The 27,344-nt window shown below is 45.5% G+C and overlaps 1 protein-coding gene across 1 annotated transcript in view; it reads right to left on the reverse strand.

Annotated features, from left to right (window-relative positions):
- csmd2 (CUB and Sushi multiple domains 2) overlaps positions 1 to 27,344 on the reverse strand; it is a 213,852-nt gene that overhangs the window by 87,723 nt on the left and 98,785 nt on the right. Inside the window, 14 exon segments of the mRNA XM_047019512.1 lie at positions 121 to 309; positions 1,913 to 2,100; positions 3,301 to 3,439; positions 4,445 to 4,639; positions 5,706 to 5,841; positions 6,293 to 6,483; positions 8,024 to 8,206; positions 10,576 to 10,688; positions 12,148 to 12,251; positions 14,871 to 14,992; positions 18,456 to 18,580; positions 19,744 to 19,831; positions 21,541 to 21,618; positions 23,276 to 23,388. Of these exon segments, the coding sequence (XP_046875468.1) occupies positions 121 to 309; positions 1,913 to 2,100; positions 3,301 to 3,439; positions 4,445 to 4,639; positions 5,706 to 5,841; positions 6,293 to 6,483; positions 8,024 to 8,206; positions 10,576 to 10,688; positions 12,148 to 12,251; positions 14,871 to 14,992; positions 18,456 to 18,580; positions 19,744 to 19,831; positions 21,541 to 21,618; positions 23,276 to 23,388 (1,964 nt within the window).

Consider the following 27,344-nt stretch of genomic DNA (forward strand, 5'->3'; position numbering starts at 1 on the left):
ACTAGCTTCAAATCCAAACTGTATATTTTCACTTTGAAGCTTTTTTAGCTCTCACTTCTTTTTTAGCACTTTAGCGCTGGTGCAAACGTCAGCCATTTTGAGAGTGGCTGCGGAACGTACCATCACAACTGGGGAGGGGCCGACTCCACTGGAAATTGGGTTCACACTCCAAGGGTTCAGTGTCGCTGAGGGTGTACCCCGCATCGCAGCTGAACGTAACCAAGGCGCCCACGTAGAAGTCATTTCCATGACGCTGGCCATTGACAGGAATACCGGGGTCGACACAGTGATCTGACTGCAATTGGAGGGCTGAGAAGGGGGGGGGGGGGGTGAGTTATCTATACACATGTGCGCACAAAGGTTCACACACACACACATACAGTCACCCAAGCAGGTGCCCACACACACACAAAATTCCAGCGCACACAAACACTTAACGGCTGTGATTCTGTTCAGATCAGCTAGGGCATTAGCACCTAGCCTCTAAAGGTGCACTTAAACGATCTCGACATGCTAAAAGCTATAGAAAAAACTGAAATGTTTAGAACTGTACAGGAGTTCTCAACACAAGCGGCTATGGGGAAAGTCATTTCGAGATGGCTTTCTCTCTCACAATTAAACACACACATACACACACACACACACACACACTCAAAATCCTGCTATCCCCAGGCCCTAACCTTAAAGTCCCTGTAAAGTGACAATAAAATATGTATTCTGAGTTTGTCACACCACAGGAAAATGTGTTCCTAATCACCCAGCAAAATATTTATGATAAAAAAAACAAAATCAACTAAAATAAGCAGTTTTCTCAGATCACAAACACTGTGGGCGTGTCTACTGAGGTTGCTGAAACCACGTCCACTTGCACAGGACATTTACCGGCTACCCAGGAATCATTTTCTAGACCAAAAAAACTGAAAATTCACTTTACAGGGACTTTAACTCTCAATTGAATCCAAAACCTGAGCCTTAAACCTAAACCAAGCTCCTAACCCTAACCACAAAACTATCGCTAGTTCTTAACCCCAACCCTTCATGTAATTCTAACCTTACCTTAAAACCCTTAAAATCCCCTAAAAATAGCAGTTGAAATTGTGGGGACCAAGAGAATGTCCCCCCAAGGATTTCTCCCTAAGTTTACCATTCATGTGGGGATTTCTGGCCCCTACAAATGTAGTCAAATGAAGCCACACACACACATATACAGCTTCCCCATTCTGCCTGGCTGGGTGGACGTAGTGAATAATTCAAGGATGCAGACTGTGAGAGTGTAAGTGAGGCTGAGTGTAGAGTCATTCACACAGGTGCACAGAGGAGCAGATCTGACTGTCAAACACTCAGCCACCTCAGCACCTACGATGACGCACACACATTCTTTTTGACGCGTGGGCTTAGGTGTGAAGGACGGTGAAAACAAATGTTTGTGCGTGCATGTGCATGCTTTCTCCGGTGAGCACGCACTCATGCAAGTGGAAGGCCGGTGTGTGTGTGTGCCTACTAATGTGTGTGTACGTCTAAAGGTGGTATGGGGTTATCTCGTTGTATAATCAAGCCCCAATTACTTTTCTAATGATACTGTAGGAGTGCTGATGAAATGAGGCCCACCGTGATCATTTTAATAGCAGGCCATTAATATCAGCCCCCTGACAGACAGAGCTGAATACATGGGCCTGTTGTGTGTGATATCTTAGCCGGGCCTGGGCTCCTAATAAGAGGAGGCTATACAGTATTCATGAATCATCTCAATAGGTATGTGTGTGTGTGTGTGTGTGTGTGTAAAACTGTTTGTGTACGCGTTTGTTTATGTTTGTGTGCGTGTTTGTGTACGACTGTGCCTGTGTGTGTACTGACACGTCTTTCTGTTGGAACGATCTGTGTGCGTGTGTGCGTGCTTGCGTGTTTTACTTACTCTCATAGCGTATACGGAAGCCGATGTCGGAGTGGCTCTTGTCGGTGGAGAACAGCAGGAATAGGAAGTTGGAGGTGCTAATGAGAAACTGGGGCACCTGGGTACCCTGGTAGCTACCAATCAGAGAAGAGGAAGGGAAGCGGCCGTCTCGCACCTCCAGGATGTCGTAGTTCACCTCCGTACGGAACCTGAGAACAGTGCAGCACAGAGACCATGATAAACATGCAAGCTACTGTAGCTGCGCTGGTCACTGAGTATTTTGCACACATCGTACGGTGTGTCTGCCTGTGCATACAAGATGGCCTCAGGCTAACTCTGGGGACATGAACATTTACTATGCGTGTCTGTCTGTCTGTGTGTGTGTGTGTGTACCAGAGTTAAATAGTCCTATATTGTATGACATGAAACATGTTCATGATATGTTCAGCATGCATATATATGCATAGCCACGTTAAACATGCATTTGTGCACAGTGCTGTTCACATGATGGCATGTGTGTGTACATTTGTGTGTGTCTGTGCATCTGGGTGTGTGTGTGCCTGTGTGTGTCTGTGTGCATGTCAGATTGTGTGTGTGTGTGTGTGTGTGTGTGAGGGGGTCCGGCAACCTATCAATATTCTGTACATCTGTACTGTACCCTACTATACTCCAGTTCATCCTCTCATCCTCGCCATGCCCAAAGTGATCAAGGTTGTGTATTCAGGACGCTGCCAGCGAAATGGAGCGCGACACCATGTTTTATTAATGCTGCATCCAAATCAAATAGAAACAAACATTTGTGTCGGATGTACTTTGGTGGCGCCGCGGCCATCAGGATGGGAGATGCAGGAGAGCAGAAGCGGTCGGGACTCATCCTGGAACACACTCCTGTGGCTACTGATCCAGCTTGTTCAACGTTGGAACAAATTACTCGCTCTCTCATTCCCCTTGACTCTAACCTAATGCAGGGCTGATGAGGAGGGAGGATTGCTGTAGGGGGAGTGAGAGTGTGTGAGTGTGTGCATGTAGGTAGGTGCGTGCGAGCGTGTGCTTGCGTGCGTGCGTGCGTGTGTGTGTGTGTAGGTATGTGTATGCGAGCGCGTGTGCATGAGTGTGTGTGTGTGTCTGTGTGAATTGATATATGCAGTCCCCTCAGAGAGAGTATGAAATGAATTGATAAAATAATTATCAACACAGCTTATAAATAAAACATGATGTTTCCTGCTCGGGGTATGTTTTTATGTAGATCACATCTACTGCATTAGCACCGGGGTAGGGAGAGGGGGGGAGGGAAGGAGGGAGGGGAGGTAAAGGGAACTAAAGACATATGGGGGGAGGGCCATATGTCCCCCATATAAAGACACACACGGCAGGTCCACAAGAAGACAGCTCTAGGGGAGGTGACTCACTTGTCGAAGATGATCTTGATAGGGTACCCCGGCGGAGCCTCGATGATCCACTCACAGTTGAGGGCCTCCTTGTAGAGCTCTGGCCAGCCAGGAGACAGGATGATCCCACTCGGGGCTTTCAGCTCCCCGCCACAGGGGGCTGGAGGGAGGGAGGGAGGAGGGGCGGCAGGGGGAAGGAGAAGGGGGGAGATGGTGAGAGGAGGGGGGGGGGGGGAGGGAGGGAGGGAGGAGGGGCGGCAGGGGGAAGGAGAAGGGGGGAGATGGTGAGAGGAGGGGGGGGGGGAGGGAGGGAGGGACTTGCTTTAACATCGTTCCCTTTGACCAGTATCAAACATTCACACTACACCACTTTTATTGTAACACACAGGCGACCACACACTCGCACACATTGTTCGTCTTTGCTGCAAACACTTTGCATTGCTTTACATCTACTTATCCACTTATCCTCAACCAGAGCACGTAGAGAGACAGGGAGGGAGAGAAATAGAGGAAAAGAAAGCAAGAAAGAGGGTGATAGATAGGAGAGAAAGAGAAAGACAGAGAGAGAGAGCAAGAGCCACCAATGGTGGTATTTCCTCTTTGAAGTAGATGATTTAATCAGTTGACTCAGTGCACTGAAGGACATCTATGGAACTCATTACGGCAGAAACGCCATCTCATTATAGATGGTCTCTGGAGAACGCTATGCTCGCGAGCAGGGCGGAGAGACGACATGTGTTCTAATAACACCCAGCTTTGTATAGCATGAGTGGAAGAAAAGATAAGGGCTTTAGTCAAGTGGTGAGTTTATAGACGTCTATATGGTGTGTGTGAGTGTGATATTAGCCGGTAGCCACCGAGCTAGCTATCTCTCTGGAGAATGTTCTGGGGCAGGGTTCTGGTGAACGATATTCTGGTGGAGTGTGATTAGCCACCGCGCTAGCCAGCTCTAGAGCATGTCATGTAGTGATGTGAGCCTGACCTAGGGTCATGTGAGACAGTAGACATTCAGCACAGAGGGACAAACAAGCACATTTATAGATACACAATTACACATATACCAGCACATTTACACACACGCACACACACACACACCTTAGGACACGCAAGCACACACACACACCTAAGCACACACACGTACACACCAACCCAGGCACTCCCTTACCTTCGCAGCGAGGCATGGCGTTGTCCCAGACCACGTTGCCATCCTTCAGGATGCAGGAGATGGTCTGGGAGCCGTGGGTCTTCACAAAGCCCTCCTCACACAGGAATGAGATGGAGCTGCCCAGCTGTAGGCTCTCCCCAAACCTCTTCCCGTTCACCGGCACCCCTGGATCGGGACACTCGTTGTGGCGGAACGCTGGGGGGGAGGCGGAGGAAAAGTCCGGTAGGTTAGACGGTTTGTATGTGTGTTTGCGTGTGTTTGTGTGTGTGTGAGTGTGTGCGTGCGTGGAAAGAGGGTTTTGTTGAGAGCGGAGGGAAAAGAAACCACAACAGCATTCTCCTTCTACAAGGTGAAGCCGCTGAAATGCCAGAGCTAATCTCCCATTGATATTACATTCACTATCCTAAACACTGCTCAAACTCACAGGGTGGTTTAATAGCCGCCACGTCGAACAGCATCCTCCCCATCCCACACAAAACACAGGGGTGACACACTCATGGCTTACCCCACACACACGCGCACACACACACCAATCATATGCATCCTACCAGAACAGAGTGCGTCTCATCAATCACGATCATCCTATTTATTAAAGTGCCAACCATGCCTACCTCAATACAGTTTGGCATTCTTAATTAACATGACTGATGGAATGAGTCCGCCCAACTCTCCATGCTACCCCTCCCCCCCCCCCATCTCTGCCACCCCCCCTGCACCCCTCCCCCCTCAACAAAAAAAAATCCACCCAAAGACGTGTCGGTTGAGAGGAAAACTGTTCCCTGGAACTAGCCGTCAAATTCAATTAGCTGCTCTTGACACCCATTCTCCGCGTCGCCCCCCTCCACTTATGTATTTATTAATTGGAGTTTCTAATAAATGCATTAGCGACCGTGTGTTCGCAGTATGGTGGCGTACGCCTCAGCACCTGGGGCTGCGCTCAGGAGACACTTGCAAATTAGCATCTCAACGTCAAACACTTTCCAGTACCCAGAAAGACACTGTGGGAAGGGTTAGTTCCTGAAGACTCTCTCTCACACACACACAACCTAAACACACCCTCAAAATAACTAGGGCAGTCTACACTGTGAAAAGGGTAAGATATTTTGCACACACACACGCAGACACACATGCACGCTAAACGAGCAGAGCAGTTTACACTGTGGGAAGGGTACGGTCTTTTACACACACACACACACGCACACACAAAGACAGGCACACACACACACTAAAAACAAGCAGAACATCAGAGGAGTCTACTCACTGGTGAAGGTAATGTTGAAGCCCCTATCGGTGTAGGTGTGGTCTGTCAGGAACTCGAGACGGGCTACGTGGGCACTGGTGGTGATGGAAGGGGGCAGGACGTCACCTGAGAACGTACCCAGGATTGGAGACTCCGCCTGGGGCAAGATGGGTCAAGCAGGTAGGGTTAGGGAGATGTGGACCCACACGAACATGTCTGTGACCTATAGATGCGCTCATAGAGAACTCATCGATGCGGCAGATGCAAGTAGAAATGCATGAAGGCAGAATGGAAAGACACTCAAATCAAACCTTAGCCCCAAGCATACACACCCAAGCATACACACACGCACGCACGCAAACACACACACATACACAGAGAGAGATAGACGGACACACAGACACACACATCACTGTCCTAGTGAAGACTAACAATTCACTCCCAAAATGGTGGCATCCCCAACCCTTAACCCCAACCCTTAATGTAATTCTAACCCTAACACAAATTCTTACCCCAACCCGCTTTTTACCCCCTTAAAACCTAAAAGTTGTGGGGCCTAAACACGATCACTCCCAACCCCCCCCCCCCCCTCCCTCCAACACACGCACCTTGCCCCCATCCTTGATGGAGAGGAAGTCAAACTGCTTCTCCATGCTGAGGTCGTTGAAGGCCAGGTTGATGCGGCTCTCTGGCTTGGTGATGATGAGCCACACGCAGTGCATGTTGTTCCCGTACTCCTGGGGGTAGTTAGGGGACAGCAGCACCCCCGACGGAGTGGTGAAGTTGAAGAAGCAGGAGACTGGAGGGGACAGTAGAGGAGAGAGGGAGGAGAAAAGGGAACAGGGGGGAGGGGGGAGGAAGAGAAGAGGAGGAGAGGATGACAGGGGCATGATGAGAGGAGGTCAAACTTTCACGGAACAATCGACACGCATTATGGCCACTATATATTAGCTAAATGTGAAATCAAAAAAAAATCCACAAGCCAACAACTACAACTTGCATGGCTGATGAAGGGGGGGAGAAAAGGAGAGCACAGCTGGCTGTAAACGGCATGGTGGATAAAGGACAGACCCCAGCCAGAGTCCCATTCCCGCTGGTCTTCTCTGCTGGTCCAGATCCCCCACCGACATGCAGCTATTTATTTTGAAGTTTATTCTGCCCTGCCTCATTTAAATGATCTATTTTACTGCTTATTACACCTGAGTACCTGCACGGACCTCTTGTGTGTGTGTGTGCGCGTGCGCGTGCGTGCGTGTGTGTGACAGATAGCTCTGTGTGTGAGTGTGCAGAGAGCTGGGTGTGTGGTCAGATTATCCCAGTGCTTTGCAGAGCAGAGGCTATGGATTTTCAAACAACAGTGGGGGCTTGTTAACTAATTAAAGCAGGGGAAGACAAACAGGGAGAGAGAAACAGACAGAACGGATAGACTGTTGGTGTGTGTCAGGGACAGAGAGAGAGAGAGAGAGAGAGAGAGAGCATACAGAGAAATAGACAGAGAGATAAAAGCAGCTGAAAGAAAGAGAGAGAGAGACAGAAAGGTACGTGTGCATCTCCCATAGAGGGGAGGGTGAATGACAGAGAGATAAGAAAGATAGTGTAGAGAAAGTGAGAGGGAGAGAGGGAGGAAGAGAGAAGGATAGATAGAAAGAGGAAGTGAGAGAGAAAGAGAAAGAGAGAGAGAGACAGAGAGAGAGAGAGAGAGAGAGAGAGAGAGAGAGAGAGAGAGAGAGAGAGAGAGAGAGAGAGAGAGAGAGAGAGAGAGAGAGAGAGAGGGAGGGAGGAAGAGAGTGCAGTTCACACTACTGCATTATTGATGAATAAATGTTGAGACTCCGGGAAGCTGCACAGCCACATCACATGACAGTCAGCAGAGTGGCGCATTAAAACTATGACACCGTAAAAGTCTGTCCAGAACACAAACTGAGGAACTGAGCTTCACTCAAGACCTCGTATATCTGGGATGACACCAATGTTCTCCAGAGAACTTGTTCTTCACAACATCAATATCCACTGACCCTGACAGGAAGACAACTTTCCACAAATTAAAAACTGAGATTTTCAGTGCAGCTCGGGAATAAGGAACATATGCTGTGCTTGGCTGCATGGCCGTCAGTGGTAGGCCTCCCATTAGAGCAGTCATCTTCAGGATTACAAATTGACATGTCAGAAAACTACATGCCCCAATGTCATCTTGCCAAGGTAGAGAGCAGTGGCTCTCTTGGCACTTGTGGATATAATTTGGGTCTGGGGTTTCGATGGTATTTTTGACACATCTAGAAAAGCAGAATATATTGTGGGTCTGTGTGTGTGTGTGTGTGAGTGTGTGATAGGTCACTCACAAACACAGCTGGGCTTCTTGGCTGACCACTGATTGTTCTTCTGGCAGGTGATGTTTTTCTTGCCCACCAACTCAAAGGCCGGCAAACACTCAAAGTGCAGTCTGTCTCCATGACGGAAACCTGTCCCTTCACGCTTGCCGTAGGCCGGGATTCCGGGATCTCCACAGCTGCCCTGGTTGATTTCTGATTGGTGGGAGACAAGCACAGTTGATCAATGTGGAGTTGATTTGGCTAGGTAGAACCAATAGGTGTCAAATGACAAATAGCTTGGTAATGTGTGTGTGTGTGAGTGTTTGAGTCCACAAAATGCGAGCGTGCGTGAGATGAGATGCACACGTACCTTTCGATTGTGCGTGCGTGTGTGTGTTACGTAAAGTGATGTCTCATTAAGTATTTAGGGTAAGTAACAGTGGGGGTCTATACAAAGCAGTGGGTGACTCAGAGACCTACTTTGTTTTGGGGAAGAGAGTGGAGACAAAGAACGGTGATGGAGGGAACTGGGGTGAAGGGGTGTAAATGGAGAAAGGGAGAGGTCAAACAGGAGGAATGAAGCAGGTAAAGGAGGCTTGAAACAGCTTCAGTTTATTTGCAGCTCCAAGACAAGGGTGAGTCCTGCTAGTTAGAACTCATAACTCACTCTTCTTTTTTCTTTCGTACAGTCAAACAGACACACACACACACTACAAGATTCTGTATTGTGTTCTGCATAAAAAAACAACTATGTCTTGTCAGGTGTAATTATCACCTCTTACTCCTTAGTGGATGAGACTGAAAAGACAGACAAAAATTAATTCTGTGTCATTGTGTGTCTCTCTCTCTCTCTTTCTGTCTCTGTCTCTCTGTCTCTGTCTCTCTTTGTCTATCGCTCTCTCTCTGGGACGTTAATCAGTAGAGGAAGAGAATGTGTGACTGTGCTGGGGGGGTGATGATGGGGTGTGTGTTTTGTGGGAGTGGTGAGGGTAGGGGTGGTGGTTGTATTGCTCAGACACACTGGTGAACAAAATGGATTGTTTTCAAGCTGTGTTGGGATGGTTAGAAGGGGGGAGTGCCATGAGACTGCACTGTCTCTCTCTCTCTCTCTCTCTCTGTTTCTCTCTCTCTCACACACACACACACACACATGCACGCACGTGCACACACACAAACACACACAGAGAATCCCTGCTCCCTGACAGAGCCAGAAGCCCTCTTGGCGCTCTGCTCTTCCTAGGGGGGCCTCTGCAATTAGAACATCTGGGAAAATAGAGGGATGAACAAGAAAATAATCCTTTGATGTGTCTGGCTAGTGGGAGAAGGAGAGAGAGAAAGTGTGTGTGTGTCTCTGTGTGTGTGTGTGTGTGTGTGTATCTACTGTAAGAGTGAATGAGCAAAGCCCAGAGTGGCTTCTCATGAATTAAAGAGCAGGAGTGATGGTGCATTTGTCGCCTGTGTATGTGTGTACATTCAATACCCAGACTGTGAAAGTAGAAGCAGCATTAGTGAATCACAGCAACACACACCCAGAACCCTGAGGTTAGACCTGAGCTCTTACCAGTGGTCACAGTCAATGAGCAGTGTGTGTGTGTGTGTGTGTGTGTGTGTGTGTGTGTGTGTGTGTGTGTGTGTGTGTGTGTGTGTATGTGTGTGTGTGACTGTTATTTCAGTAGAAAGAATGAGGCCACTGCAGTGAAATATATTCAGTATTATATTTCAGGTAGGAGTGTTAATGTGGTGTGTGGGGGTGGAGGTGTACGTTTGTGTGGGGGGGGGGGGGGGAAGGAGGTGGTGTGTGTGTTGGATTAGCTGTGTGTGTGTATACCTTTGTATGTGTGCAGTCGTTGAGACACATGAGTGTGTGGTGCGTGTTCCGTTATTTTGTATTTTTTTTGCTCACATTAGTATAATTGCTCTTGATAATCACACTGAAAATAACATCGGAATCTAAATCAAATTTAGGCGCCACAGTCTCGAAGGTGAAGTGGTTCAAAGTGTTTTTTTTCCCCCCACTTCATCAAACAAACTCATTGTTATGACATTTTGGTCTGAATATTGCTCTACTTTCTCCCATATTTCGGTAGATGAAAACTAAGCATATAGCTACCAGGGGAACTGGGAGACAACTTTAGACTGGCAATCTTACACACACACGCCCCCCCCCCCATACCACACAAACACACACACAAATAATGTAAAAAAGGATAAAAGACCTTGATGTCTGAAACAGAAAAAAGACTAGGACCATGTGAGGAAAGAAGGAAGAATAGAGAAATAAAAAAAGAGGAAGAGAGGGAAAGAAGTGTGTTTTCTTGGAAGCAAAGCAATCCCATGACCCCTTGGTACTTGCTCCAATTACTTTCCATAAAATGGCCGACACAGAAGATCTGACCCCATTTACAGCCAGGTCAGCATGATGGCAAAGATGTGAGGAGAGTACAGCAGGGCAGAGGAGAAGAGAGGAGTGGAGAGACATCTCAAATGTCAACTATCAAAACAAGTCAAGTCAAGTGAGGGTGAGGTTGCCAGACTGAGTTACGCTGAGGTTGCCAGGTTGTGTGAAGGTAAGGTGGCCTCACCTTCGTAGGACACCTTGAATCCCAAAGAGCCGCTGGTGTCGTCAGTCTTGAAGTTGAGCCACATCTGATGGCTGGTACTGACAACCAGGTCTGGAGTCGAGGTACCGGAGAGTCTGTGCAAAGCAGAGTAACACCGATTAATGTTGTCAGTAAAGTTAAGAATGTAACCTTTTATCCTGTATAAGAATAACAGTGTGTTCAGCATTCTTAGTGTGCAAAGAGAGGCCAGACCCCAAATGTGGACTCTGGGTAACACTAGGTGTGTGCGTGTGTGTGTGTGACTGTGTAAGTGACTGTGTGTGTGTGACTGTGGGTGCGTTTGTTGGTAAAGGACATTACGGAAAGGTGGACAAAATAAATGGCAAAGTAATAGTATAATGTAATAGTAAGTAATGACACGTACCATGGGTTATAGTTTATTATGATTGTGTCTGTATATGAAAATGTGATGCATTACACTGACATATTGAAGGTTCTGCATTACTGTGTGTGTGTGATTGTGTGTGCATGTGTGTGATAACCTCAGTGACAGAAGCTCCCCCAGTCTATTTCAGTCCCAGGTCACTAGGGGGTCGTTCACAACTGGCCATATGGACCAAGGTAGCCCTCTAATTGAACAGATTAAGTCATTTACAACCTGAAAGTATGTGTGTGATTGTGTGTATGTGTGTGTGTGTGTGTGTGTGTCTGAGAGAGTGTGCGCGTGTGTGTGTGTAAGTGTGTGTGAGTGTGTTTGAGAAACAATATCTAGGGACTCTTCCTCCACTCATACAAGCTGCAAAAACAACTCCACTCTCCACCTCCTTCTTCATCTCTCTCTCTGTCTCTCTCTCTCTCTCTCTCTCTCTCTCTCTCTCTCTCTCTGTCCCCCCCCTTCCTCCATCTCTTCCTTTTCATCCCCCTTTCCCCAACCAGGCGAGGACAGCACAGCCGCGTAAAAATCGATCAATAAAACTTTATTGGGCCCCGTAAATTTGGGCGCAATTAATAACAACATCCTGTGAAACCTTATGGAGCATCTGGCGGAGCAAACTCCATTAGGACGCATCAATATGCAGCAGTGACGCTCTTAGCTGCTAACACTAAGGGGGAAGGGGGAGAGAGAGGGGGGAAGGTAAAGAGAGGGTGGAAGAGAAAGGGACAAAGGGAGAGGTGAGGAGAGAGAAACAATAAAGGTGTGTGTAAGGGAAGGTGGGGGGGAGAAAGATAGGTGAGGGGAGAAAGAGGAGAGAGAGTCAGAGAGAGAGAAAGAGAGAGAGAGAGGTAGAGAGCTGATTGACATCAGTGGTGTTGGATCTATCTTTAATGCCTCCAGAGCTGATGAAATGGAAAGAAATAGAAGGAGGAAGAGAGAATAACGGTGGATGAAGAAGAGGGGAAAGGATGACCCTGGGAAAACTGAGAAATGGTGGGAGAGGAAGAGAGAAAGAGAGAGAGAGATATATATATATAGAGAGAGAGGACAGAGACAAAGAGAGGGAGACAGAGAGGGGGGGGGAAGAGGAAGAGAGAGAGAGGGGTCAAGACAGACTGGTGAGTTCTGTAACAGTGGAAAGCTCCAGGGTTGCTCACACGTGAAAGACGGTCTTCTGATCCCCGACCACCGCGCCGTCGCCCACCGTCAGCGTGTCGTAGCCGCGCTCCAGGTCAAAGTCCTCGAACGTCAACTTGATCACCTGGACGACGGAAGGGCAGGAACGTCAGGGGGAAGGGTGAGCGACGGAAGACGCACTAACCAGCCGGGCCGAGGGGTGTCCTTCGAGTGTCATTGTCAGCCCCATCTATCACACCAACACACACTACCCCTTCTAGCCTTCCCTCCATCCTTTTTCTCCATCCTCTTCTCCATCTCTGACCTCTTCCCAACCTTGGTTGTTCTCAGTGGGATGTCAATAAGACTAGACAGATTATCTTATTGTAACACCTACATGTTGATATTCATTTAAACCGTCCAGTGTACTTCAATTAAGTGCAATTAAATCCAACCGTCGCCTACGCAAACTGGTATCCTCTTTCACTCACCCTCCCATTTGATTGGGTAAGACAGAGTCCACATGGAAATAACTTCCTGCTCTATATCATATCACCTCTCTCCATCCTCTTGGGTTGAAATCTTCAACAGGGGGTAGTGTCATAATGGGGGGTGAAAATCCCATTGAATATCATTCACTGTGACTTACAATGACTTAAATTGCATCAGGGGAAAGACTACCCACCACAAGGTGAAAATATCCATCACATACGACATAAAGGAGTGCATGGAGAGGATTTATGCATTAGAATTTCAATGGAGGGTCGAGTTGAATCATTGCAGGATCATTTCAATACTCTGGGAAAGAGGGAAGGAAAAAAGTGAAAGAAATAGCTAGAAAAAAGAGGGGGAAAATGATGAGTTCATCCCTTATCTGCATGAAAACAAGAGATAAGGCAAAGACATTTTAATAATTACATAAGGCTGTTCTTCCGGGACAGTATGATTGTGCACAAAGTCAATTAATAATGGTGAGATTAAAATAAATGATGGGGGTAAAACTCAAATAGATAAATAAGTAAATAAATAAACAACAGAAAGCAAGTGCTGTCAGGCCTCCCTATTCAAATTGGCTGCTACAGACTTCCGCCAAATTCTTAATGTTTTCAGAGGAAGAGGAGAGCCTAATGAAAAAGCTTATATAAATGCAAATTGCATTCTGCCCTATGGTAAATACACAGCCTAATGGAAATGGCCAGGGTGGGGAGAGAATGGGACGGAGGGGAGGAAACTGGGTCAGATTACAGGATAAAAACGGAGTTTCATCCCGTAAACACATCCCTTCCATCTAGCCAATAAGAGGGGGATGCAGAGAACAAGAGGGGAAAACAACACAAATACCAAAATAAAGAATGGATCATTTTATTCATTATTTGCTTCCCCCAAAATGCTTGGAAGCAGTGACTATAAAACCATGCATCAGACAAGTTATATATCCTAACGGAATAGATGGTCATGACTCAGACAAGGCCATCTCTATAAACAGACACAATACGCCACTGTCAAACAATGTGGACTCAGAAACCTAAAACCTTGCAAAACATAGGGAAATAAATAAATGAAAACAATAAAAAATGTCCTTCCAATGATGTGTTTGTGGGTTCTATTTAGGAGTCTTGGGCAGAGGGGGGAAAACAACAAAAAGCTGTGTCATGTTCCCCCGCTCTGCGGTGGGTTCCACCACAGCCCGGCAGTCGACCTCACGTCTCCTCTGCTCAATGCCGCGGACGAGGCAGGAATATAACGCCATTACGTCTCGAAAGAGAGAGACGGCTGACCCCCTCCATCTTCATCTGGTCTCGATGCAGAGCAGGAGACAGCCTAAAGTACCTCTGTCTGTTTCCTGCTCTGGCCTCACATCCTCCCACATACCCAAGGGTGTCTAAGAGAGGGTGTTGGTATCGTGTTTATAGTGCATGTGTGTGTGTGTGTTTGTGTGTGTGACAGAGAGAGAGAGAGAGAGAGAGAGAGAGAGAGAGAGAGAGAGAGAGAGAGAGAGAGAGACAGACAGACAGACAGACAGACAGACAGACAGACAGACAGACAGACAGACAGACAGACAGACAGAGAGAGAGAGAGAGAGAGAGAGAGAGAGAGAGAGAGAGAGAGAGAGAGAGAGAGAGAGAGAGAGAGAGAGAGAGAGAGAGAGAGAGTCTGTGTGCGTCTGTGTATTCACCTCTACTCCCTCACACCAGCACATATACGCTCTCATACCCTTTCCCACTCCAACAGTGGGAGAAGGGGACATATTTGTAAAACCATTTGTTTGAGCAAAGGAAATTTGGCAGGCGAGGAACTGTTTGGCCTTGAACGCGACTCCAAAGTCATTGCTCCAAACTGAATGGCTGTGTCACTTTCATGATAGGTTCTGAGTACGCACTCTACAGCCCTCCATTTCTCTCATGCTTTCTTTTCTTTTTCTCCTCATCTCCACAAGTGATGCCACTATCTTAGATATCCTTTTGCTTGCTTTAACACCAGTTTTTTCATCATTTTCATACTTGGCTTTCTCTTTGAATTTTTTTCAAAAGATGTACAGACTGAAGGTTATACAAATTAACCTCACAAAAAAAATAAGGTTGAATCTCTCATGCCACCTATCCCCTTGGCAGCCACATAAACCCTTAATACCTTGCTTAGCTTTTTGTCTTCCATTATGTTGCATTTAGCAAAATGTATCACACTGTAAAGATTGCTTAAACATTGTTTACCTTTAACATTATGTAGCATTGTATAATGTTTAGCATAACAAATCACTGTGTACCTTGGCAGTATCCATTGCTGTAATGACCCATGTGCAGTTGGCGTTGTTGTCGTACTGGACAGGGTAGTTTGGGGAGGTGATGATGCCATTGGGGCCTCGCAGCTGACCACCACACATGGGAGCTAGAGAGAAGAAGAAGACATTTCAGAGCTGGACATACGTGTAATTTAACTTCTAAAACCATGTGCATGATCAAGTGATGTTGTTTGATGTCAACTGTCCATAAGTACTTAGCTTGCCACACTGAGGCACTTGTGTTTGTTTCTGAACAGGAATGGAACACAACTGCTTGTACGAGAAATCCCAGAACAAATGCAGAGTGCTAACACAAAAGAAAACTGTCACAAACCTGCTCACTGTGGTGGTTGAATTTAAAACTCTGTCAAACCCTGCTACACGACATATAAACCATGGTCTAAACCAGTTAAACCCTGTTATCAAACTACCCACACAAAGACCAAACAAAGACCCAACCAGAATCTGACTGAAAGCTTTTGGAGATCAAATCAAATGTATTTGTATAGCCCTTTTTACATGCAAACATGTCACAGAGGGCTTCACATACGCCCATAAAACTCCCCCTCAACCAACCTAAACCCTCAAGGAAGACAAGGAAAAACTACCAGAAAAACTCCAACGGGAGAAAAAATGGAAGAAACCTTGGGAGGAGCAATTCAGAGAGGGATCCCCTCCTCCAGAGACGATTGGTAAGAGAGAGGAGCAGAACACAACCTAAACATAGTTATACAGTGTCAATGGGTTTTGAAACACCAAAATCCTTTGTTCGGCTTTATAGACGTTGGATGGGACCGGGAAACTCGCTGTTGGCCATCATGGAGATCAACCTTATGCATGGGTACTTATTAGTCAATCGTTCTTACATCATATTCCATCATACGTCATACTTCATATCTGGATGAAAAAATGGATCCACGTCTACAATCTCCAAATAGTCTTGGTTGGAACATAGAGGAAGCATTGAAGAACCATGGTCATGGCTGAGATGTTAGCTTCGAAATCTCTGAAAGCCCTCACAAGCGGTGTTTGCTTTTAAAGTACACAAGGATCAATGTCCTTGAATCCAAAATGAAATGTCACCCAAACACTGCCACACATGACTGATTGGTTTATGTTTTTAGTGAGTGAAACTCATGAATAACAACATACAGTTTCAATAAATTAATGTTATAAAACCTAGACAAAATATACCCTTCCATCAGAAAGCACTGTGAACTATTTATTTAGCTACGGTTGTTCAGGGTGAATTCAACTGTAATCCAAAATGGAGGCTAAACACCGCAAGCGTCTTTCGTCCTTCAGTGCAATATAGCACAACATTTCGTAAAGCATTTCCCAAAGAGTGATCAAATTGTAATATGCCGACTTTGAAAGGACATTGTGACTTCCTGACTCTTTTTTGCAGCCCCTGGGCTTTGTGGCGAACTTTAAACACCTCTTAGAATTAAATCAGCCCATTACTAATGAGGGTTTAAAGCCAATGCCTGAATGTCTGGGGCTACGTGGATGTGTTTAACCGGGTCTGGACCTTGTAACTGATCCTAATGAGTTATGTCTTAAAGGAGAGATCCGGGGGGTGTACAACGCCCTGTCTACAAAAAAAATAATAAATGCACTCTCTCCCTTTAAAACCACCCAAATTAAAGAACTTTTTTGCCTTTGGATCTTGAAAAATAAAAGTCATTAATGTGAGTCTGGCTGACAGTGAAGGTGACCTTAATAAAAAAATAACATTATGTAGGTGTGAACCCAGAAGTCCACCTCAGTATATTAGTTGTGTCTTTAATAGGATGGAGCTAAAGGTTCCTGTCTCTTTGCTAGCTGTACTCTCATAGCAGTGGACGTATCCAAGATAATGTCAGAGGAATCCCAACAGTGATTCAGTGAGATGTGGTCAATAACTCTGCTTTGAGTGTGAACATCTTTGTAATTTATTTTACTCTTTTTCCTTTTTTTCTTTGTACGGATACACCATTCACTTGAAAAGACAGAAAAGTCTCCTTATGAAGGACATAGGAAGTGAGTGTACGTGATTGAAACAGGCGGACAAATATACAGCACATGCAGATTATTTACATTTAACTGAGTTTAAATGTTTTCAGATGATAACTGGACTTTGGTTAGTTAGCATTTATTGTCCGGGGCTTCATCACACACAGCAAAGATAATGATTACATCTCAGTGCTTCACACAGAAAATGTATTTACAGTAACAAGTGGAATCTACTGTGGCGAAATAATTCAGACATTTTGTAACTAATAAATCTTGTTTAAACCAATGTTTTTTTCCTCCCTGAAATAGCTGCGTGTCGTCAAGGTGAGTGGTTTCTTGCATAAGGAAGTACAATCACATTACCCCCCAAAATCCTTTGCAGAAGGGTGTCCCCCCCTCTCTTTAGTGGTATAATCTTGTTTTGACTCAATTGGATCAGTCTAAGACAGAGGAGCGGGGGTGTCCCTCAAAACTGGATTTCTCAAAGCACATTAAAGAGAGTGCGATACAGGAGATGGCTGGCGGCCATGATAAAGATGATCAAACACCCAGGTGATTGCATCAGACACCCATGTCTGAGAGTGGGATAGAGAGGAAACTGATAAGTGGAGGACTCCTGAAATGGACCCAAAATGGCTGACGCTATACCTCCCAGCCAAGCATTGAGAGGGAGGGAGAGCAGCTAATGGGAGGCTGAATTCATACTGTGCATTCCTCCTACTGTGTATGTATCCCATCCAAACACTCACTGGGAGATGAAAGATATGGAAATATTACACAATTTACTAAACTGCTATTTACTTCTTTAAAGTTCAAATGTTCTCCTCTTTTTTCTTGTTGTCCCCCTGAAAATCAACCTGTTAGTCTGACTGCTGTTTGTCCATCTCAATACCCGCTTCTCCCTGCCTGCCCATCTGTCTATCCGCCCATTTGCCCTTCCCCCCCTTAACCCCCCTATTTTTTTCACTCTCTTTTCTCTCTCGCAATCAGTCTCTATATTGACACGTCCATCAGAGTGCAAACAGAGATAATAAACAGACAGGGCCTGGCTGTCATTGTTCCAAAGTTCTTTCCCTGCCTCCCTATTGACCGGGAGCTCAGCTCAGCTCTCTACCTCCGTTCAAGGACGTTGACGGCGTGCAAAGTTTTTCTGTTTATGTATTTTATGACATTGTGATTTATGAACACTTATTTTGCCATGCTGGGTAACATTGTTTGACTTAATTACTCCACAACTTTTTGGAGTTACCCCCTCGGCACTTTGCAATTACGGGGACGTTTCAGAGTAATGACCCAACATTTAGCGGTGTTGAATCAATGAAACAAGACAAATAATCGCTCTCTACGTCGGCCGATTTCAAGGGAAAAAAAGTGGGACTGAAAAAGGCAGTGGCACCCAAACGCTGCTTAATGAATATGAGCAATCTGGGGATGACTAATGGCAATAAGTGGTGCTTGCACTTTATCACAGAGGTGCGGGCAGAGCCAGAACAGGGAAGGTGTGTGTGTGTGTGTGTGTGTATGTGTACATGGTGATTGTATATGTGTGTGCACATTGTTTGTGTGTGCCCTCACCTCTGCAGATAGGCCTGTCATCACTCCAGCCTACGTAGCTGTCGGTGACACGCAGACAGCTGATGCTCTTGGAGCCCTGCAGCTCGTACCCCTCGTCACATGAGAAGTGCACCGTGGCACCCTTCCTGCAGGGGGCGGCAGAGAGGCAGTGTCACAGGTAGTTCGACACACAGAAACGTCTACCGTACATGCATTCCCCCATATTCTCAGATGCTACGCGGGGAGGAGGCCACAGGAGGGAGAATACAACAATTCACTCCAACGTTTCAATCATCTCCAACCTCACTGTGACTCCCTAGGAGTGTTGCAGTCTATTTATTTTGAGTTTACGTCCTGGTAGGGGCTGTCTTTGGTAGACAAACAAGGTTTGACCGAGAGGGTCTACGGCTACACATCCCTCCCCTGCTACATTCTGTATTAGGAGGCAGGCTCCATGGAGCGGTCTATCACCTGGTGTGATACAGTACATCACGTGGAGTGATGCAGTATATCACCTGCTGTGATACAGTGGGTGGCTCCTTCACAGGGTTCTTGGACAGATTTCACTGTAGTGTTTGCTGCAGTTTAGGCTGGTGTCATCGGCATCTGCACTTTGTTGGCGGCTGTTTTGGCTTCCCTAGCTTCTCTCTGCCAACTTGTATGTCTGTCAACTTATGTCTATGCCTGTCTCTATGCCTGTCCATCCCTCCCTCCCTCTCTCCCTATCTCTCTCTCTCTTCCTTTCTCTTCCTCCCTCCCTCTCTCTGGTTTCACTGCCGTCAGATCTTCTGTTGTGTGCTCTCGTCTGCCTGACCTGATGGGTTGGTTAATATAGAGTTGTTAGAAGTCAGGGCCTCTCTGTCCACCCCTCCTCTTTGACATTTGAGAAAAGAGAGAGAGCGAGCGCAAGTGAAGTGTTTGTTTTCCTCCGCTGGCTCTCTGAGTGAGCGCAGCGAGAGGGCTGGAGAGCAGAGCAGGGACAGGTGACCGGCCAAGCCCTCCACTCTCATTCATCACAATGACATTAGTGACCTAGAACAAATGGGGCTGCACAAACTGTTTTCTCTGTCTGTCTCACGCTCTCTCCCTCTTTCTCGAGCACGCACAGTCTCTCTCTCCCTTTTCCCACTCTATCTTGCTGTCTGTTGTGGTCTCACACACAAACTATCTGAGGGTTTCTCTTGTTCTCTCTATCTCTTTCTCTTTCCTCTCTTGACACACAATCTCTTTCTCTCTCTCTCTCTGCCTCTCACTTCCTTCCACTTTCTCTCAGTTCTCCTCCTCTTCTGGAAAGGTCTGGTTGTCTCACCTGAAGTCGGAGCCTTTTCTTTTTCCTCTGTCAGGGATCCCAGGGTCTGGACACATGTTGTGACCCTGGGCCACACCCATCTGGGACACTGGAAGAGAGACAGGTGGAGAGAGTGATGGAAAGAGAGAGAGGGAGAGGGAGGGAATAGAGGGAGGTAGAGAGGGAGTTGAAGAGAGAGATTGAGAGAGAGAGGGAGAGGGAGAGGGAGAGAGAGAGAGAGGAGAGAGGAGGAGAGAGAGAGAGAGAGAGAGAGAGAGAGAGAGAGAGAGAGAGAGAGAGAGAGAGAGAGAGGGGGGAGGCAGGAGAGACAGAGTGTGAGCAATGTTATAACCATTTCACCATTCAGACACCAGCTCAACCATTCAGACACCATGTTTGTTTACCCTAACAATACTGTTAGCAATACACAGTTCAAAACACACTATCCATTACTTTAAGTGTTTGTTTCACTAAAAAGCCAGTACAGTGTAGTTTTCATTAAAAAAAACACCCCACTGAATCTACCAGTTAAGCCCCTTTCTAGCCTCCCTGGACCCGCTGTTCGAACGCACCAACCAATTGGTTCACAGAAGCAGGAAGTAACAGCTGGTCAGCCAACCCAGAGCTTCCATTTGACTGAAAGGGGCAGGGTCAAAGGCCTGACTGGTGGGGCAACACTCAAAATGACATGTGCTGATTGGCCCTGGCTGAGGCAGTTGATGAATATGGATGAGGGAGGAGGAGAAAGGGCAAGCCTCGTCACTGTCAGTAGAGGAGGGCAACAAACAGTATCCAAGGCAACAAGATGGAAAGAGGGAGCCAGAATGAGAGTGACAGAGAGAAGGAGAGAGAGAGAGAGAGAGAGAGAGAGAGAGAGAGAGAGAGAGAGAGGTAGATGAGGACCCAGGTTGTTGTAGGTGAGTTGCTACAGAGATGGAACAGGAAGATTGCACACCAAGGAAATGAGATGTCAGCTTAAGAGGAGAAAAGGAGGAAGGGGAATTGAAATAGGCCTGAAGATGGGATTATCAATGTTTACAGAACCTCTCGTCGCTCTAACTGCCCATTCTCTCCCTCGTCTCCCTCCACCCCTCACTTCCCCCCTCCTGCTCCCGTTAGACTGGTCAGCTCCTGGAAATGGTGGACGGGTGACATTTTCTCCTGTTGACGTGAAGGTAATAGAAATTTAAATAAAGAGGATCTGAGACATAATGAGGAGTGGCCTTTAGAGGGAGGGATGGAGGGAGAGAGAGAAAATAGGAAAAGGGCAAAGACAGATAGAAAAAGCCAAAAAGAGGGAGTGACAGAGAAATCAGGAAATAGAGAGAGAGAGGGAAGGAAGGATAGACTCCTCCCACTGTGGAGAAAAAGGCAGGTAGTGCAACCCCCCCACACACACACACACACACACACAACCAACTTATCTTCTCTCCCCCCCTCCCTCTCATACAAGCCCAGAAATAATATATTATTGATATATTATTGTAAGGAAGGCATCAATGTCAGAAGGGGTTTTTAAACCTGATGCATCACCAGTTAAAAAGCTTCTGAGATGCTGGTGAAGAACAGGGTAGAAATACTGAAAGTAAATTAGACTTACAGACGGACATCTTGTGGTGGTAGAGATTGCATACTGGGTGAGTTTCCAGATTGACTTTTTGTGGTGGACTTAAAGACTTACTGACAGATTTTGTGGTGATAGAGATAGTGACAAGACATACAGACTTATCGACAAATGTCTTAAGGTGATAGATATTGGGACAGACTTACGGACGGAGTTCTTGTGGTGGTAGAGATAGTGAAGTGTGACAGACTTACAGACTGAGATCTTGTGGTGGTTGTCTTTGCTGGGGAGCATTTTCACACCCCTGGACTTCAGCTCTGTCATTTTCTTCACTGTGAAGAGAGAGTAGGAGAATAATTTGATACTGTAGATATAGACTAGTATCTACTAGTGTAGAATGGCCAGTTAGATTATGAATAGACATGTAGACTAACATTGCCTGGCAGTGTGTGTGTGTGCATGCATGTGTGTGTGCATGTGTGTTTGTGTTTGTGTTTGTTAAAATTCAATAGATAAGGTCCTATGAATCTTGCTTTGTTTTTTCCCAACTATAAAGAAAGCGTTGATGCTTATTTCTAAATGAACCAAATGGAAAAATAATATCAAAATGGAGCCTTCAGCAGTAGGAACTCAAGAGGCTCATTTAAATGCTTATTAATTCAGAGACTCACAAAAACACTCAGAGTTATTTACTTTTCTTTGTGCTTGCACTGATAAACACACACACAAACACACACACACATACATTACACATATATTGCATATGATCATACTTAATGATCTACTCTTCTTATAACAATAGCCTTTTGTTTTCTTTCTCAGGATTTTTTATTTCATGTTTGATTGTACTGAAAGCAATATCTTAGCTGTGTGCCAGTATTCTCTCATAAGAAAGAGTTTTCTGTGCAGGATGTTGCCTTAAAAACACAATGATTGCATGGTCCTGACAGCAGACTAGCATAATGATCACGTTTCTCATTCATGACTACCATGAGTGCCCTGCTAGGGAACATAGGAAGCAGAGAGAGAAAAAGAGGAGAGGGAGGGAGGGAGGGAGGGAGGGAGGGAGGTGGAAAGAGTGTGCCTTATAGCTTCTCATTAATTCAGGACTAATTTTCTTTTTTTCAATTGAGCTGCTCCTGAAGGATTGTGGGAAAACAGTGGGGGAAGGAGGGGGGCGGAGGGGAGTCAACGGTTAATCTAATTAAAGTCTTAGCCCTCCTCTCTTCTTTTCCCTGATCTCCTAAATGTTATATTTATTTATCTAACACAGGACCTGTAATCCTATCTGCCTCTCCCTTAATCTCCCATTCCCGCTCCCTTCTCTTGTCTGCTCCCTGTCTCTCTTTCTCCTTTCCTCTCTTCCTTTTTTTCCCTCATCTTCCTTCTCTCTTCATCTCTCTCCTCCTCCCTCTGTATTACTCTCCCTCCTTCTACGCAAGTCTCTCCTCCCCCTCATCCCTCAGCGCCTCAGATCAGAGAGTGGATGACTGCAGGTGAGATTCCTGCAGATAGGGGTGTGTCTACCTAATCCCTTCTCCCTGTTGCTCTGTTTCCAGCTGTGAACTTTGACCTCAGAGATTAATGATACTGGAGATAGCAACATACTGAAAGGATGGAGATGTTGTGTGTGTGGTTGTGTGTCAAAGGTAACGTGTGTGTTTGTGCATGTGTGTGTGGGGTGAGGGGTGCTTTTTTGCAGAGTCAGTGAAAGCATAATGCTTACAGATTAATTATATTAAGACGTGTTTTAATTCTCAAGGGGTGGATGTGGGTGATGTGACTGTTGAACATAAAGGCACTTAGATTTTTATTTTATTTTTTCTGTGTGTGAGTCAGCAAGGTGGTCAGATTGTTGTAAACTGTGCTCCTAGAGACAGGCAGAGTCTGGTCTCATCTTGTTACTAGGGTTAGGCTTGGTTATGGTTAGGCTGGGTTGGGTTGGGTAAGGATTCAGTTGTCGAGGGATCATGGTTGGGAGGGTCTTACCTTGATACTGGGCACTAAAGCCTCTCAGTTTGTGGTTGCCATCAGATGTGAAGTGAAGCCTGAGCCAGTTCTTACTGCTGATGATGGGGGAGGGGAGGTTAGGACCAGTGAACCTAGAGAGAGAGAGAGAGAGAGAGAGAGAGAGAGAGAGAGAGAGAGAGAGAGAGAGAGAGAGAGAGAGAGAGAGAGAGAGAGAGAGAGAGAGAGAGAGAGAAAGAAAGAAAGAAAGAAAGAAAGAAAGAAAGAAAGAAAGAAAGAAAGAAAGAAAGAAAGAAAGAAAGAAAGAAAGAAAGGAAGAAAGAAAGAAAGAGGGATGGAGAGCGAGATAATCAAAGTGCATGTCATTATACCAGCCATCCCTGAAATTCTGAAAGGCAGCTATTTTATCATTCCATATTGCAGAATGCATCCTATTCTTTACAAACACCTCACCATTCCCAATCCCACCCTGCCCATTTGGTCAGCCTCTCTTGCAGACCAGCTCAGCCACGAGATGTTGCAACCGGTCCACAACCTCAATTCAGACTCACACAAACACAAATGTTTACTGTACACAGACAAATCCAACTTTAGCCCCTTCATTTGTATGCAAATTGCTGGCATTGTTTTCCAGGCACCCTCCCCACATCCCCACCATCTCCAATTTCCCACAAAAATTAGATTCCTTTACCATGTCCGGACTGCGCTCTTCAAAACATTGCATTGTGAAAAATACGAATCAGTACAACATAGGAAAAAAAGATACACGAGAATGACCTAAACAAAAGGTAAAACATGAAACAGGTCCATCTTAAACTGCAGAATGTATCAAATATGTGTGCTGGTTTGGTGAGGAGGAGAGGCTGGAGCCAAGGTTGGCATGTTGGAGAAGAAAGACTAGAATGAAGGTTTGACGTGGAGAAGTCTGTGAGTCTGCCGGAGACAAATCCAGGCTGTTATAGAGAGCCATACTCCCTGATGGAGGCTGGGGCCTTACACAATAGATAAAATAATCACTTAAGCTGAACCCCAAACACAAAGCTATGAGACAGAGGAAGGGATGGAGAGAATGGGAGAGAGACTGCAGGAGAGAAGACTTGTGAGAGAAACAGAGGGAAGAAAAATAGAGAGAGAAAGAGAGAAAGTAAAAGAGAGAAAGAATGAAAGAACACCCCTCTGACCTGGGGTCTCGCCTGTGGCCCGCTGTTTCCCTTGCCAGGCCTGCTGCAGGTCTCTAAATCTGTAAATCAATGACATTACCTTCCAGCATGGTTACTTCCACAGCTAACAAGCAGCTGCCCTCCCACCTGACCCCCATTTCCTACCCAGGGTAAAGAGCTCCTCGCCTGGGCTGTCAGAGCCACAGGACTGGGAGAAGGAGGAAAGATAGGGGACAGGGTGGATGTAGGGGGTGTATGTGTGACTGAGTAAAAAGAGTGTGTATGTGTATAAGTGTACACTTGCGTACGTGTCCCGCTGGGAAATCAAAGATTCAGCTACACCCAGTGCTGTCACCTGAGGTGTCTGTCAAAGCCACATTTACTATTGTTATCACACCCTCACGGCTTAGAGTAGTGCCATGCTGATGCTAATCCAGACCATTGCACCATGCTATGGCAAATACACAGTTCACCACCACAGCACCATGCTAATGCTAATACACATTGTCAACTCGTGCTGAAGCTAATCCACATCTATGTGCTATGCTCAGGCCAGGTTAAAATTTTCCACTGTGCTAAAGATTTTTTTCAACTATAGCGCAAAATGTAAGTATAAATTAATTAGGTGGAAATGTTAACATGTCACCTTTAGCAACTTGTGACCTGACCTACATGGTAATACCTAACATTTTACACAAATTGCTATATAATCTGATGTTATTAAGTGTTAACAGCAGGCGTGTTGCTAGACATAAAGCTATACTGGGGTACAGGGCACTACTCATTATCTCTAGAGTTTAGGGAAGTACATTTGAAATCAGCTTTGGTATGAATATCAATAGTTAATGCGAGCACGTGCCAATTTTTCTCCCAATAACATTGAGCAATTTAGTTTTTTAAGCTTCGTCGTAGGCTACTATAATATGTTGGTTTGATTTTGTTATTATGTTTGAGTCAAAATAAGATGATCGGTGTGTGCCAACGCCTGGACTCGTGTGTGCACGCTGCAGTGGCTATTATAGCAAGCACAGAAGGTTGTTTTTTATGTGAAACTGCGTTGATTTTTACAAGCGTTGATGAGGATACTGCATTTCTTTTTCCGGGTTCATCAATCAAATGATTGCACTGACTAATAAAGTAAAAACTCAAACTTTGAAAAAAATGTTTTACTGGGGCACAGCAGATTTATCCTGGGGCACGTGTCCCAGTAACAAGGGTCTAGCTGCGCCCCTGGTTAACAGTATGGGTTATTAAAACAATGTGGTGCGTTTTAAAAAGGTTTTGGGGGGGAAAAGCCTCAAAGAAAGTGAATAGGTCCGTCACTAACCACTGATCAATTAACAATAATAAAGATTACAAATAATAATTACAATATTACTTTTTTCATGGTAGCCTGTTCTACAAGGTTTGTTCTGGATGGAGTCAGGACCATGCCTTGACTAATAATTAAAAGCAGCTTTCACTACTTTCAATTTGCATATGGTTATTCAGACAGGCGAGAGGAGGCAATGTTATTTTCCACTAACGCCTAGAAAAGCCCAAACTGATCAAATTTAACTAATACAATGAGTGGCTTGTACAATGTTGTATCTAATAAAATTATGTAACATGAACTGTTCAGTTGTTCATGATTGATGAAAGGAGCACCAGGGAGCTTACTTTTATAGCCTTTTATTTAGCAACAAGAACACACATCTCTGAATGCCATTCTGGGTTGTTCTCTTCTCTTCTGCTCTGGGTAAGCAGTTTCCTAATTAAATGACAATATCAACCAATCAACGCTCTATCTTAAAACACTATTTTGGGGTAAAAAACACCACAGCCCTGTATCTGTATTCATATACCCAACCTTATTTTCTTTTCTTTTTCAACACAACCTTAACAGATTCAGTCTCTGAGGAGGACGCCTTTCTCTCAATGGACGTACACTGTTCATGTCAACAACCTGCGGTGGTGGCACTCTGAGTTGTTGTTGTCACAGTATTCTGGTGTTTCATCTCATTGGGGTTGCATGTAGTTTCAGATTGCATTCTCTGAGAAAACTGCTGTTTGACCAATGACAACCTGGAGCGATCTTGCCTTTTAAGGAGATTCAGTAAGGAACTATCCAAATTCCTGTGATATAAACTGAGGTCCATTATCAGTTACAATCTCTTTTGGCAAACCATAGGCAGCAAAAAAAGTATCTCAATTTGTGACTAATTTTGTTCTTACTCAACATTTTTTATGCAAACCCAACTGGCCTCTGTCTTCCATCTTTCATTTCATGAGACATCACAGCTCCCACTCCATGGAGAAGCATCACCTGCCAAAATGAGGGGTAGTTCAGAGTCTTAATTAACTAATACTTGACTGGACTGTAGGGATTTCTAAGCATCATCAAATGCATTCAACTCATGCAGACAATTCTCGGCCCATTCTGGGGTGGCATCTTTGTGCAGCAGAGCCGTCATCGGAAAAAGTGGGAGTTTCCCATAAAGATATGGGAGGGGATGCGCAAAGTGCGCCTAATTATGTATTCGGCGGTATGTACAATAACCGCCTGTGAAAGTGCACCTCTATTTTGCGTTGAAAATTCTCCGTCTGTTAAAAGCAGGCGTAAACCAGGATGCGCATATGCCTCCTGGTGAAATGGCTGTCGTAACCCGAGCAAGACTAAGACATAGGGCAAAGGATTTTTGCCACAAGGATTACACTTTTTGAGTTGAGTGAACACGAAATTATTACACGTTACAGATTAAGCAGCCACACAATAGCACAGATACTGGAAGAATTACATTGAATCTCAGACTCAGCATTCACATTCCATTCCAGCAGTTGTTAAACTCCTCGCTACATTATAAATATTGGCATCAGGATCATGTCAAACAGTCATCGCTGTTTTGACTTTGGTGGCTGATCCATGATAGAAAGAGAGAAGGAGGCCCATT

This window comes from Hypomesus transpacificus, chromosome 4, assembly GCF_021917145.1.
Source record: "Hypomesus transpacificus isolate Combined female chromosome 4, fHypTra1, whole genome shotgun sequence".
Classification (NCBI taxonomy): Eukaryota; Metazoa; Chordata; class Actinopteri; order Osmeriformes; family Osmeridae; genus Hypomesus; species Hypomesus transpacificus.